This window comes from Miscanthus floridulus, chromosome 15, assembly GCF_019320115.1.
Source record: "Miscanthus floridulus cultivar M001 chromosome 15, ASM1932011v1, whole genome shotgun sequence".
Lineage (NCBI taxonomy): Eukaryota > Viridiplantae > Streptophyta > Magnoliopsida > Poales > Poaceae > Miscanthus > Miscanthus floridulus.
The window spans coordinates 79088760-79101174 of NC_089594.1; the positions used below are offsets into that span (position 1 = coordinate 79088760).

The 12415-nt window shown below is 40.5% G+C and overlaps 1 protein-coding gene across 2 annotated transcripts; it reads left to right on the forward strand.

Moving 5' to 3' along the window:
• The first annotated feature begins 3194 nt into the window (after positions 1-3194).
• Positions 3195-9539, forward strand: LOC136508377 (uncharacterized). Of its 2 annotated transcripts, none has more exons than XM_066503042.1 (9): positions 3195-4384; positions 5782-5911; positions 6049-6536; positions 6617-6697; positions 6832-6930; positions 7610-7713; positions 7801-7872; positions 8458-8529; positions 8681-8872. In XM_066503042.1, the coding sequence occupies exons 1-9, from the start codon at positions 4064-4066 to the stop codon at positions 8724-8726; spliced, it is 1413 nt and encodes a 470-aa protein (XP_066359139.1). In that variant the 5' UTR covers positions 3195-4063; the 3' UTR covers positions 8727-8872. The 2 variants fall into 2 exon arrangements, with proteins under 2 accessions (XP_066359139.1, XP_066359138.1); XM_066503041.1 differs by having other exon boundaries at positions 3198-4384; positions 7600-7713; positions 8681-9539.
• The last annotated feature ends 2876 nt before the right edge of the window (positions 9540-12415 follow it).

Sequence of the window (12415 nt, forward strand, 5' to 3'; positions counted from 1 at the left end):
TGTTGATAACTAGAGGAGTTGTGGTGCTAAGATTGTAGGGTTTGACCTTTCGATCTAAAGTCGGATCGGTGTGTCATTCTCCGCCACAACGATAGTTACCACTACCTGACAGAAGATCGGAATCCCCATTCCCATCATGGCCAGTGTAGCTGTCCAGTGCCATCGCCGCCACGCCAGTGCGCACGGGGGTGGCTAGAGGACCGGCCCGTTGTAAAGAAGCAAATGGGGAGGGGCTCATTTGTATAGGAGCAGTCTATAGGAATAGTGTTGCGTACCTTGGGGTAAATCACCAGTAGCTCATGGGTGTTTTTGTGAAGATGCCGGCGTGCGCTGGTGTCCCTGTCGTGGGCCGTTTCCACGCGGATGGGCCGCGCCACTCATTAGTGGGCCGCGCGGGTTGAATTCGGTTTTCATTTTTCTAGAAAATAGGAATAGTTTTATAATTTGCATTCTAGGTTGAACTTTGGAAATTAATATCAATTCATATAAGGATCCAAAAATTGTGCAATGAATTCTGTTAAAGTTCCTAAAAATGTTGTCTATCTGATAGTATGGTTAGTTTTATACATGTCTGTGTTGATGCTAAGGTCTATTAAATCATTTGAAAGTATTAATGTTATTTAGATGAAAAATTGCAGGAATTTTTGTGGCAAATTGGTAATAACTTTGACAATAAAATTTTTACAGTAAATTCATTGTATTATTATGTGCGCACTGTAATTTTTGTAGCCTTAGAATGGGTAGTTAAGTACTCCTTGTTTTAGTATATATGAAATCGTAAATAAAGTCAGAAAGGCATTTTTGATTGCTAAGATAATACTCAAATGTTTCATACCTGTTTAGTGGGAATAATATGTAACTTAACATCTTAGTCATTAGAGCTAGCTTAGTAGCTTGATATATGTATTCTTATTTTAAGAGTTGTTGTTGTCGTATTACTAAGTGTTGCATCATCATTTTATGCATGTAGATAACGAGTTGGTAGAGTTTATGACCGTAGGCGAGTAGGAGTACGAGGAGGAGATCCTCGTCCAGGAGGGAGCCTCGGAGCCATCAGCTGCTGACTTTGCTGACACCACGTCTGCCCAAGGCAAGCCCCGGTGCATAACCTTTATTTTGAATAATCATTGGATATATATATATATATCTGTATGTGTGTGATGTGCATTTACATTACAGGTATTTTATGAAAACTACATACATAGATATACCTACCTATGAGTCCTACTAGCATAGGTCGAGTAGCTGCTATGCTTAGGATTTTTGTTAGCGTGAGTAACCTGCAGTTACTCACAATAAGTGATTATTATTATCACTCTTATGATAAAATGATGAAAGGAAAATGGAGATCGGACAGGGATATGGTACAGGTATTGGTGGGTGTAAGGGGTTGTATCCTGCGGCCAACGGGGCATAGCTTGGTTACACTATTTTCCCTGTCCATGTCGGTTAAGGACCGACCGTTGCATTGGATTCTAGTTAGGTCACAGACTTATTATCCTGAGCACATACTTGTTTATGGGAGCAGGGAAGGCTCGTTGCTCTCTTGTCGTGGGTTCTGACTCTTTCCGGACCGACTGATTGGAGGCGGGGATAGTGGAGGTCTAAGCACCACATTGAGTCTGGGACTCAGGTGTTGGGGGCTTGGAGTCTAAGTTTGGATGGGGACCTGGACCTCTTAATAGGAGAGTGATGGGTTGATCCTGCTTGTGCCTGGGGTATAAGCGGGACATATGTTTTGGGGTACCTAGTTGGGCACATTGATTCGCGAATCATCGGGCAATCCGATGTGACTTGTCTACAATCTAGCACCGTAGTAAAAACTGGAAGAAGAAAGATGGTGAAATGGATCTGTTTGCTCAACTCTTGCTTGAAAGTAGAACATGTGCTTACCTAGAATGGTTAGATAATGAACTAATCACGACTGCTAATAAGAAATATACATAAGGATTCACTACTAGTATTGCTTTCCGCAAAAAGGAAACTCAATAACCCATAAAGCTTATCATATCATTTGGAGTCGGGAAATTATTCCCACTAGTTGGATAAGTCTTGCGAGTACATTATATGCTCAGGGTTTATTTACCCCTGTTGCAGGTGCAGCTTGAAGAGTAGCTGTTGTGTGGAGGATTCTTCTGGTGGACACAGACATATCCTTGTATTCTACCGTTAAATATTTATTTTAATTCCGCTGTTTAAATTCCGCACTCTGAACTTAGTACTATAACAATGTATTTCTAAGAACTCTGGTTATATGAAACGGACTAAGTATTGTAAACTCATTCTCATTATTGGATCCTGGAGGGAAAAACGTAGATTATTCAAGTTCTCCCTTGGGGGTGGGCTCAACTGAACTGTTTGAAGTATCACACTTTCGAGGCGCTTAATGTCTAGTGGAAGATGAGCGCCTTCGTAAGGGTGCTATTTTAGACGATTCTGCCAAATGTTCACTTAGTGACAGAAAAGATAATCCTTTTAAAACAAAATTATGTTCACTTGGTGACAGTATAGTACAGTGCAGTCGACACTTCACAACTCCCCATGCCTGTTTATCAAGCTAACCCTACCAACCTTACACATTTCAGTTCACTGCCACCAGGCAAGGGATGGATCGTGTGCCCTGTTCACTTGGCATAATAAGTCATGACTGAAAATATTATTAGTTGATTTATTGTGAGAGAAAAATACTATTTATTGACTGAAAAATACGGTTAATAAGCCAAACGAACCCCTCCACCTCCACTCTTCCGTGATTAATGGCATCATTCGGCTTATCCCATATTTAGCTTGTTTTTTTTAGCTGAAACAGTGTTTTCTTTCACGACAATTCAGTCAGAATAGTGTTTTTCAGCCAGTTTCAGACAAAATTCAGCGGAACCAATAACTCAAGTTTAACGCCAAGTGCATAAATGAACTCTGTTCTCCTCCTACCACGTTTTCTCCTTATCCAGTACTATTGGCATACCAATTTTTTGAACCAGTATTAGTTTCCATTCTCATCATCATTAATTAAACGAAAGAGTTATTAAAAAATCTCCCAAACTCATAAAATTGCCAAAAAATCACGGTCACTGTCACCACTCATTCATAGTCACTCATCATCCTGCTGCTGGTGTCACTGTTACTCAATCAATTGGTAGCTTCTCAAAGCTTTCTCTCCTCTGCAGTCTGCGGAACAAAACACTCTCTTTTCCCTCTAACCACCAATCCTATATCCATCAGCATTGAGCATTTGAGCACCCCTGCACTGCTCCTCTCCTCTGCTCTGCCCATGCCTCCCCGTTCCATTAGCAATCAACAGTGTCTCCTCTCCTCTCTCCCACTCTCACTGCTCCCAACTTATCCCTAATCCTGTCTCTCTTCTTCATCTTTCTCCCCCTGCCCTCTTTTGCAAGATCTCTCCTTGGTCTTCTCTTTTCCCTTTTAGCTCCACCGCAATCCTTCTTTTGTCACGAGCCAAGCAAGCGCCCAAGCCAAGCGCAGCAAAAGCCAGCGAGCGAGCGAAGCACCAGCACCAGCAAAAGAGAGCGACGCCGGCTGCGCCAAAGCTCGGATTCCCGTCTATTTTACCCCCGCACCCCGCCGACTCACCGGCGCGAGATCCATCCGGCATCCGCAGGTGTCGGCGACCCGCAGCCCCCCCGCGAAAGATGGCGCCTTTCTGAGGCTCCCCCGGGGGTTTCTCGTCGTTACCTATCTTAAAGCGGCGGCTTCCAGGGAGCTCCTGCCGTCCCCGGCCAATTTAGCTGAGGTGGCGGCAACTGGGTTTAGGGCTCGGCTCGGTCCGGTTTGTGCTCGGGCGTGTCTGGCTCGGACCCGCTTGGGGAGCGGCGGTGGTTCTTGGCTAGTTCTTGAGCTGCTTCAGGCGCTTATCCATTCCTCTTCTTGAAGCTCTTGGATTGGAGAGGTTTGGGGGAAGCAGATTCTTGCGACTGAGCTGCTGCTTCGGTTCTCGTGGAGGAATATTTTTTGAATTCGGTTGGGGGGAGATGGTGGAGCTCTCGTGGTCCCTGGATTGAGCATTTTCCGATTGGATTTCGGCGTTTCTTGCGGCTCCCAGTCCATGGCGGATTTGGGGCTGTGGAAGCAGGCGTGGATGTGGGTGCTATCCCAGAAGCACATCCTGGCGTGGGCGCACACGGCGGCGTGCGGCAGCAGGGAGCGCCTCGCCTTCCTGGTCGACCGGCACTGGCCCGCCGTGTCCCGGGCGTGCGCCACCTCCTCGCGCCTCGCGCTCGCCGCGCTGCGGCAATGGCGCGGGTGTACGGCGCGCGGGGTGCTTGCGGTGGCCAGCCTCGGCCCCGCCGCCGTCTTCGTCATCCTCTGGAGCTTCTTCGTCTGCATGACCTCGCCGGCGTGCGCCCTCTACGCGATTCTTAGCCTGGTTCGTGCTAGTCCGCAAATCCTACTTGTCTTTGTCTTGTTGCTTCTCAACCTTTAGCTCAGATTTGATTTACCGGATAAGGATTTTGGGTGATGGATTCTAAATCTTGACATGTGCTGCTTTTGCTGTCCAACTTTGCGTTGCATGTGAGGTTACATTTCTTTACGAAAGTGGTTAAAGTGTTGCCTGATGGATGGTGAAACAAATAGGATAGGATGGCCTAAACTGTGCCACCACTGGTTGCCTTCATGTGTTGCTGCTAAATGTTTGTGTAAAGCTTTTAGTAGTAAGCTTCTTCTATGCTATCGCGAAGTAACATCTATGAACTGCACACTGCGTTTTCAACTTCTTTTATACTATGCTACTTAGTTCTATATAGTTTGTTTTGCTACCAAAGAACATCTATGGACTGCACACTGCGTTCTCAACTTCTTTAATACTACTACTTAGTTCTATCTAGTTTGTTTTGCTACCAAAGGTAGGATGGTGATGAAACATGATTCTCGCTACTTTAGAAGTAACATATGTGAACTGCTGCGTTTTAAGTTTCTTTTGCACTACTTAGTTCTGTCTAGTTTGTTTTGCTACCAAAGTTAGGATAGTGATGAAACACAACTTTCGGATTGAGTATGACCTGACCTACTAATCCTGTTATGTGAATATATCTTACTATGCTAGAATGATGCTATGCTACTCCATCCTTCATAAACCGACTTGCTATTTGTGAGAATGCATCGTGTCTGTAATATGTACCCTGCGAGGATCCTATCTCAGCAAAATGCTAGAAAGTTGATGTTCTGTTGTTCCATCGTGCAGTAACTACTGTTTGTTTGATTAATTGAAATGTTAATACCTATGAACATAGCATACTTTTCATTGTAGGTCTTGTTTGGATGCACATGTATCCACCTCAATCCATGTGTGTTGGAGTGGGTTGGGGTGGAATTTACCCAGTCCAACACACACGGATTGAGATGGATACACGTACATCCAAACAAGACCGTAGATGGATTAACTCTAATTTGCACTTATGCCTCTGCCATAGTTTGAGTTTCTATCTGCTTGTAACCCCAGTTGTGAACTGTAGTGGGCTTAATTAATACGGAAGAATGTTAAACCTTTTCAGCTAGATTGCACTAGGTAAGTCATACATGAATTCAAGCAGTAGAGACAAAATAAAACTAAAGAATCCTAATGCTAGGTCCCCTGATATTTTTTCACTGCTAGGTTTTGACATTTTCATGCTGACTGCGTAGTTCATTGTTATCAAATGTACTTGTATAATATGTAGCTTTTACTTGCAAGTAAGGACACACGATTTCATATTTAGATTTATAGGATTAGAAAGTATCTGAAGGTATGTTGTTTGCTAATTTTTTAATAGCTCAATATTTCAGGGGGCTGCTGCTGCAGTTGTTCACTATATGGGCTATACACCTGGCCTTTTCATTGTTGGGCTGTTTGGGATATTAATAATGTGGATGTATGGCTACTTTTGGATTACAGGAATGCTTCTGGTTGCTGGAGGTTTGTTTATTTAAACTTACAAATCTGTTCCTGAGAATGCTTATATTTCCTACAAGTCCCTAACCTGTTTCTTTTTTCCCGTAGTCTTTTTTTTTTTATGCTTACACCTGATGATAGGCTTCTATGCATTAATGCAGGTTGTATGTGCTCTTTGAAACATGCTCGATATGTGATACCTGTTTTGACTTCATATGCTATTTATTCTGTGGCTGTTCGTGTTGGGTGGCTCGGAGTCTTCTTGACACTCAACCTTTCTTTCTTGACAAATGATCTTCTTAATAAGTTAGCGCAAGGATACGAAGGAAGCACTGAAGAAAGCCAGTTTCAAGACATGAAGGATTCTGATCCAGTTATGGATGAGTTCTATCGTAGTTGTGAATTCCCACCGGTTCCTGATAGTGAACCTGAGACCGTGTCTTCGGCGAAGCCATACTGCTCAGCACCCATCCAAGATGTGTTACATGTACAAAAAGAGGAACCTCCTAGTAAAGTAGTGAAATCTGATTCTAGTTCATTGGATGAGATTAAGAGGATAACGGATGGTTCAAACCATTATGAAGTTTTGGGCGTACCTCGTAATAGAAGCATTGATCAAAAGACCTTGAAAAAAGAATATCACAGAATGGTACTACATCACAACCCCATATACAATAGAAATTCATATTACTGTCCTCTTTTTTACAGTCTTGTCTTTTGTTTCTCTAGGTCCTGCTTGTACATCCTGATAAAAATATGGGAAATCCATTGGCTTGTGAATCATTCAAAAAGCTTCAATCAGCTTATGAGGCAAGTATTTGTTCAGATGTTTATGCTTTGACTTTTCGTTGTCTAGATTATTGTTTAATCCAGTAGTGTATCTTTTCTTTATTACCTTTCTGATTCTTGATGAAGTTAACTTGTGTAGTCATACCTTCCTGCAGGTTCTCTCTGATCTCACAAAGAAAAACAGCTATGATGAACAACTGAGGAAAGAAGAATCACTGAAAATGACTCCGAGATCACGTGTTGTCTCTCAACAGGTGGTTTCTTATCTCTGTTGACATACAATTATATTTCTCTTTCTATATATAAAAAAAACTCGACCTGCGGGGGGTTATGACGGCCCCCGGGTTTTCCTTTTAAGAAGAAGATCTTCTCACACAGATCGAGAAAACCCCCGAACCCCCGTCCACATCCTGATGCAGCGGTATCCTTGGCCAGTGAGAAGGCGTCTGCCGGACCTGGGCCATGCGGCACTCAAGGCGCACACACACGGGCCACAGGCCGGACCAGACTCCGGGCCGGACCATTACTGCGCTTTGGCACATGGGACGGGCGAGGGGATTTTTTTAACCTCAGCCTGAAATTCGCTCCCACGGGGAGTCGAACTCAGGACCTGAGGAGTGCCGCCGGGCCACCTAACCGATTGAACTAGGCGCCCTTTGGCCTCTTTCTATATATATCCGGTGGTTTCTATGTATATCTGGTCAGTTATTCAAGTGTATAGTGTAACTTACTGAGAAATTAGCATGGTGCCATTGCAAAGATGCACAAACTGGGAAATACTACTGCTTGTGAGACTGGCAGGTGGGCCCTGGGTCCACATGTCTGGACACAACAATGGTATTTTTCACTTGAGTGGTCTAATGGATGTGATGAAGCAATTCACTTTAAATAAACTTATCTCATAGACTCTTTTTTTTTTAAAGAGTGGTGTAGAGTTTCTCCCAGACGAGTCCAGGCGCATACAGTGCACTAAGTGTGGTAATTTCCATATATGGATATGCACCAAGAGAAGCAAAACAAGAGCAAGATTCTGTCAGGTTAGTCACCCAGTATGGACTTTTGAGGGTACTTTTCGATTGATTGGGTATCATTGCAGTTAATTAGTAGGAATTATGTGGATGTAGGGCTGTGATCAGTTTCATCAAGCCAAGGATGGAGATGGATGGGTTGAAACCAGATTTTCATCCTCCGTCAAGGTACATTGATGTCTTGCTTTTACAATTTATTATATGGAAGAACTTATGAACAGTTTTTTTTTTTTTTTTTTTTTTTTTTTTTTTTTTGTAATTTAACTGCTGAAAACTTGTATGGAGTGGTTTCAAACAATTGGAGCGAAGTAAATAAAATCACAATTGACAATTGTGTGAATTCTGTAGTTCTGCTGATGTGAATCTTTGTGTTTACAGAGACAAGTATGGGTTCTTGCCATCTTTTGTTTTCAACTATAAGCTAGTCTTATGCTTTTTTTAGGCTAATGTTTTGTTTGAGGTTACACCAATTTAGTAACAGGCCAAGTATTTAAGACATCTGACTATGTCAAATATTTTAAGTTGCTATATAGGTGGATTCCTAAAGTACCTTGGTCTTGGTCATTCAGCTTCTATCTCTTATTTGTCTCACGAGTCAAATAATTCTAATTCTGAATATTCAGAACCTTTGGAAGCTACTCAATTCTAGAATGCCTATTTTCTAATGATGAATGTCCTGAGATACTCAGTTTTTTTAGTTCATTGTATTTGTATTTGTATTTGTATTTGAGCAATGTGCATTTTTCACTTCAGATGGAAATACCACGAGCCTTTGTTTGTGCTGAGAGCAAAATATTTGATGTGTCTGAGTGGGCTACCTGCCAGGTGAGTGTCTGGCTCGATCTAACCGACTTTACTGTTGCTATTTTGATGTATGACTTGCAGCTTTGAATATTCACATGAAATGCTTCATTGTTCCATTTAAAGGAATATGAATTTACTTCTCTAACTGATTTTACTGTTGTTGATTATCCAGGGAATGGAGTGTAAGCCTAACACTCATGGTCCAACTTTTATGGTAAACATGGTTGGCACAGATAGGATGCCTCAGAGATCCTACAGTTCCCGGTATCCCTTCAGCTTGGACGCAGAGATGATCCCTGAAGATGAATTTGAACTGTGGCTTCAGCAGGCACTGGCATCAGGCGTCTTTGCTGACAGCCCAAAGCGCAGGAAAAGCTGGAGCCCGTTCAAACTGCCTCAAAAGGGAATTAAAAGTTGGCGAAGATCATCATGAGGGTGTGGCATTATGCATCGGGGTCTAGGTGACTACAACATTGGAAAGAAGGCAATAGTACAAGGCTTGATGAATGTAAATAGACTGACCAACAATTTGCCTGGATGGATAACTATTTTTTGTTCGAAAGGAGAAAGTGGGTGAAAATGAAACACTCGAACGAATAGGTATAACACATGTCACTGTTGAACTTGGTTCTCTTTCCAGCATCCCATGAGTTTAGCTGTGAACCAGTGTGCTATTCGTCCTGTGATCAAAATACTGGTGGATCTGTGGTGTATTAATTTCAGTAGTTTAGGGATCTGACATGGAAGAATGCTGAAACATCATTCTGAAGACGGTCGAGATTTGAAGGGATGTTCATGGTAATCAGAAGAAATATTTTTCTTCTGGTATTGTCTTTCTGTAGAAGGGAAGGAAAAGATGAAAGTGATACAGGAGACTGGCTGTAAATACACTAGAAGTTCCCACCTGTGGAATTACTGCTTGTTAACATTGTATACACTGATTAACCCTGTCAAAAACTTGCATAATCCAGGTCTGTGCTGTGATATGTGACAGCATGACGTTCTGGTGATAATAGAGGTCCAATTCTCTACTACTGTTTATCGTTCTGTTTTCTGTTGCCAGTCACTGCTAATACCTATGGTGATGATAGAACCTTGAACCTTCACTTCCAGCTGTCATTTTTAGTGCTGCTGTTGGTATCTGCTGTAAACTTTGAAACTTTGGTGTGCTCGTCAGCTGAATAACTATTGCTATCATGGTTGCTCTATTCCTCTGGCGCGCTGGATACGTAGGATGTTTTATTGATGCTTCGTAGGAATGATTGTGGCTGTTGTAGATCATGGTTTAACACCTAATTATGGTTTCTCGTATGGATGAGAAGAAGCATGTCATGTGAGGAAAAGGGGGAGGATTATACTACTACCGTACCGTGGAAGGTATTGGGCCTATGGTACGGTCATACAAGTCAAAGGCATACCTCGTGCTGGTGCATTGTGCTACGAGTGCATTAATCGAGATGCTATTTTGTCAACCATTAAATTTAGTTTAGCAATATAGAGACATAGCCATTACCATTAGACTATCTCCAACAACAACACTTAAAATACAAGACCCATTTGACCTTTGAGTAGCGTTACAGTCAAAGGGTTTAATACACATTCGGTATCTTCTCCAATAACAGGAGCCAAAAGAGAATCATTTCTGTAAATGAGTTTTTAGAAGAAAGGATGTTTTTATTTGGGTTGTGTCTATCAGACAACCTAAAATAGATCTTACGTATAGATAGTCTGTTGGAGGTTATTTTTAGGTCTTTGTTATCTATTTTAGGCTTAGGTGTCCATATAAGTCTTCTTGTTGGCGACAGTTACACGAGTGCATTATTCGAGATGCCTTCACATTAACATTGCTGGTAAATAAAGAGCTTACCACTCATCAGTGAGAAAAGATCTATGTACTAGGGACAGGAAAAGGGTAGCAAAAGAGCAACCAGCTACTAGCAAACGACAAGTTTCTGCAGCTTTTCACTCTCTAGCAGGATATGCTGAAAAAAACATGTTAGTTCATTAACCGTCACCATTAAATTACCAAAATCACGATATAATCAAACTACTAGGCCATATTTGATACACGTGGTGAATCACGTGGAAAGACACCAGGGACAGATCCAGTCATCCAGCTGCCCCCCACAAAGCAATGGAGCCCTTCATCCATTTTTTATGAGAAAAGTAGTAGGAAAGCAGAGAAACGAGGAGGGAAGAGATAAGAAAGAGAGAGGATAAGCCCCTGCTAGGCTCATTACAAAGGAGATGCTGGACTAGACAAGCGGTGGTGAGTTGATCGAAAATTAATTGAATTTCGATTTTTGGATCAGCAATGGCTCTACCCATGTAGGCAGCAACGACACTTAAAAAGACGTGTGTATATATATATATATATATATATATATATATATATATATATATATATATATATATATATATATATATATATATATATATATATATATATATATATATATATAGGGAGAGGCTATTCAGTAGCCGGCTACAAAATAAGTTATTCTGTAGCCACCTCCATTTACTATAATTTTATATACTAATTTACCATAATGTCAATACATATTTACGATAGTTGGGTTACTATAACACATGGGGATATTTACCATAACGTTATATTAAACCACTTAGTAAGGAGTTACTATAATCTCGTAAATTAACATAGTAATTATCATAACTCAAAGTGGCTACAGAATAAGTTATTCTGTAGCCAGCTACAGGATAGTAGTTCTATATATATATATATATATATATAGGGAGAGGCTATTCAGTAGCCGGCTACAAAATAAGTTATTCTGTAGCCACCTCCATTTACTATAATTTTATATACTAATTTACCATAATATAAATACATATTTACGATAGTTGGGTTACTATAACACATGGGGATATTTACCATAACGTTATATTAAACCACTTAGTAAGGAGTTACTATAATCTCGTAAAATAACATAGTAATTATCGTAACTCAAAGTGGCTACGGAATAAGTTATTCTGTAGCCAGCTACAGGATAGTAGTTATATATATATATATATATATATATATATATATATATATATATATATATATATATATATATAGAACTACTATCCTATAGCTGGCTGCAGAATAACTTATTCTGTAGCCACTTTGAGTTACGATAATTACTATGTTAATTTACGAGATTTACAGTAACTCCTTACTAAGTGGTTTACTATAACGTTATGGTAAATATTCCCATGTGTTATAGTAACCCAACTATCGTAAATATGTATTGACATTATAGTAAATTAGTATATAAAATTATGGTAAATAGAGGTGGCTACAGAATAACTTATTTTGTAGCCGGCTGCTGAATAGCCTCTCCCTATATATATATATATATATATATATATATTCAACAGCCGGCTACAAAATAAGTTATTCTGTAGCCACCTCTATTTACCATAATTTTATATACTAATTTACTATAATGTCAATACATATTTACGATAGTTGGGTTACTATAACACATGGGAATATTTACCATAACGTTATAGTAAACCACTTAGTAAGGAGTTACTGTAAATCTCGTAAATTAACATAGTAATTATCGTAACTCAAAGTGGCTACAGAATAAGTTATTCTGCAGCCAGCTATAGGATAGTAGTTCTATATATATATATATATATATATATATATATATATATATATATATATATATATATATCAAACAATTTCCATGGAAGTTGTGACTTTAATTACCTTTTGTAATAACTAGGTTCGTGCACGTGCGTAGTTACGAGACAGCTAAATCATGGTACATCTTGTTACTGTCAGGATAAATAGACAATTTGAAATGGTGAGCTTCATTCAAAATCTTCCTTCTCAGCACCTCACTACGCCTTGCTCATCAATACTAAACTGAGGACCACATCCTTCTGTAATTAA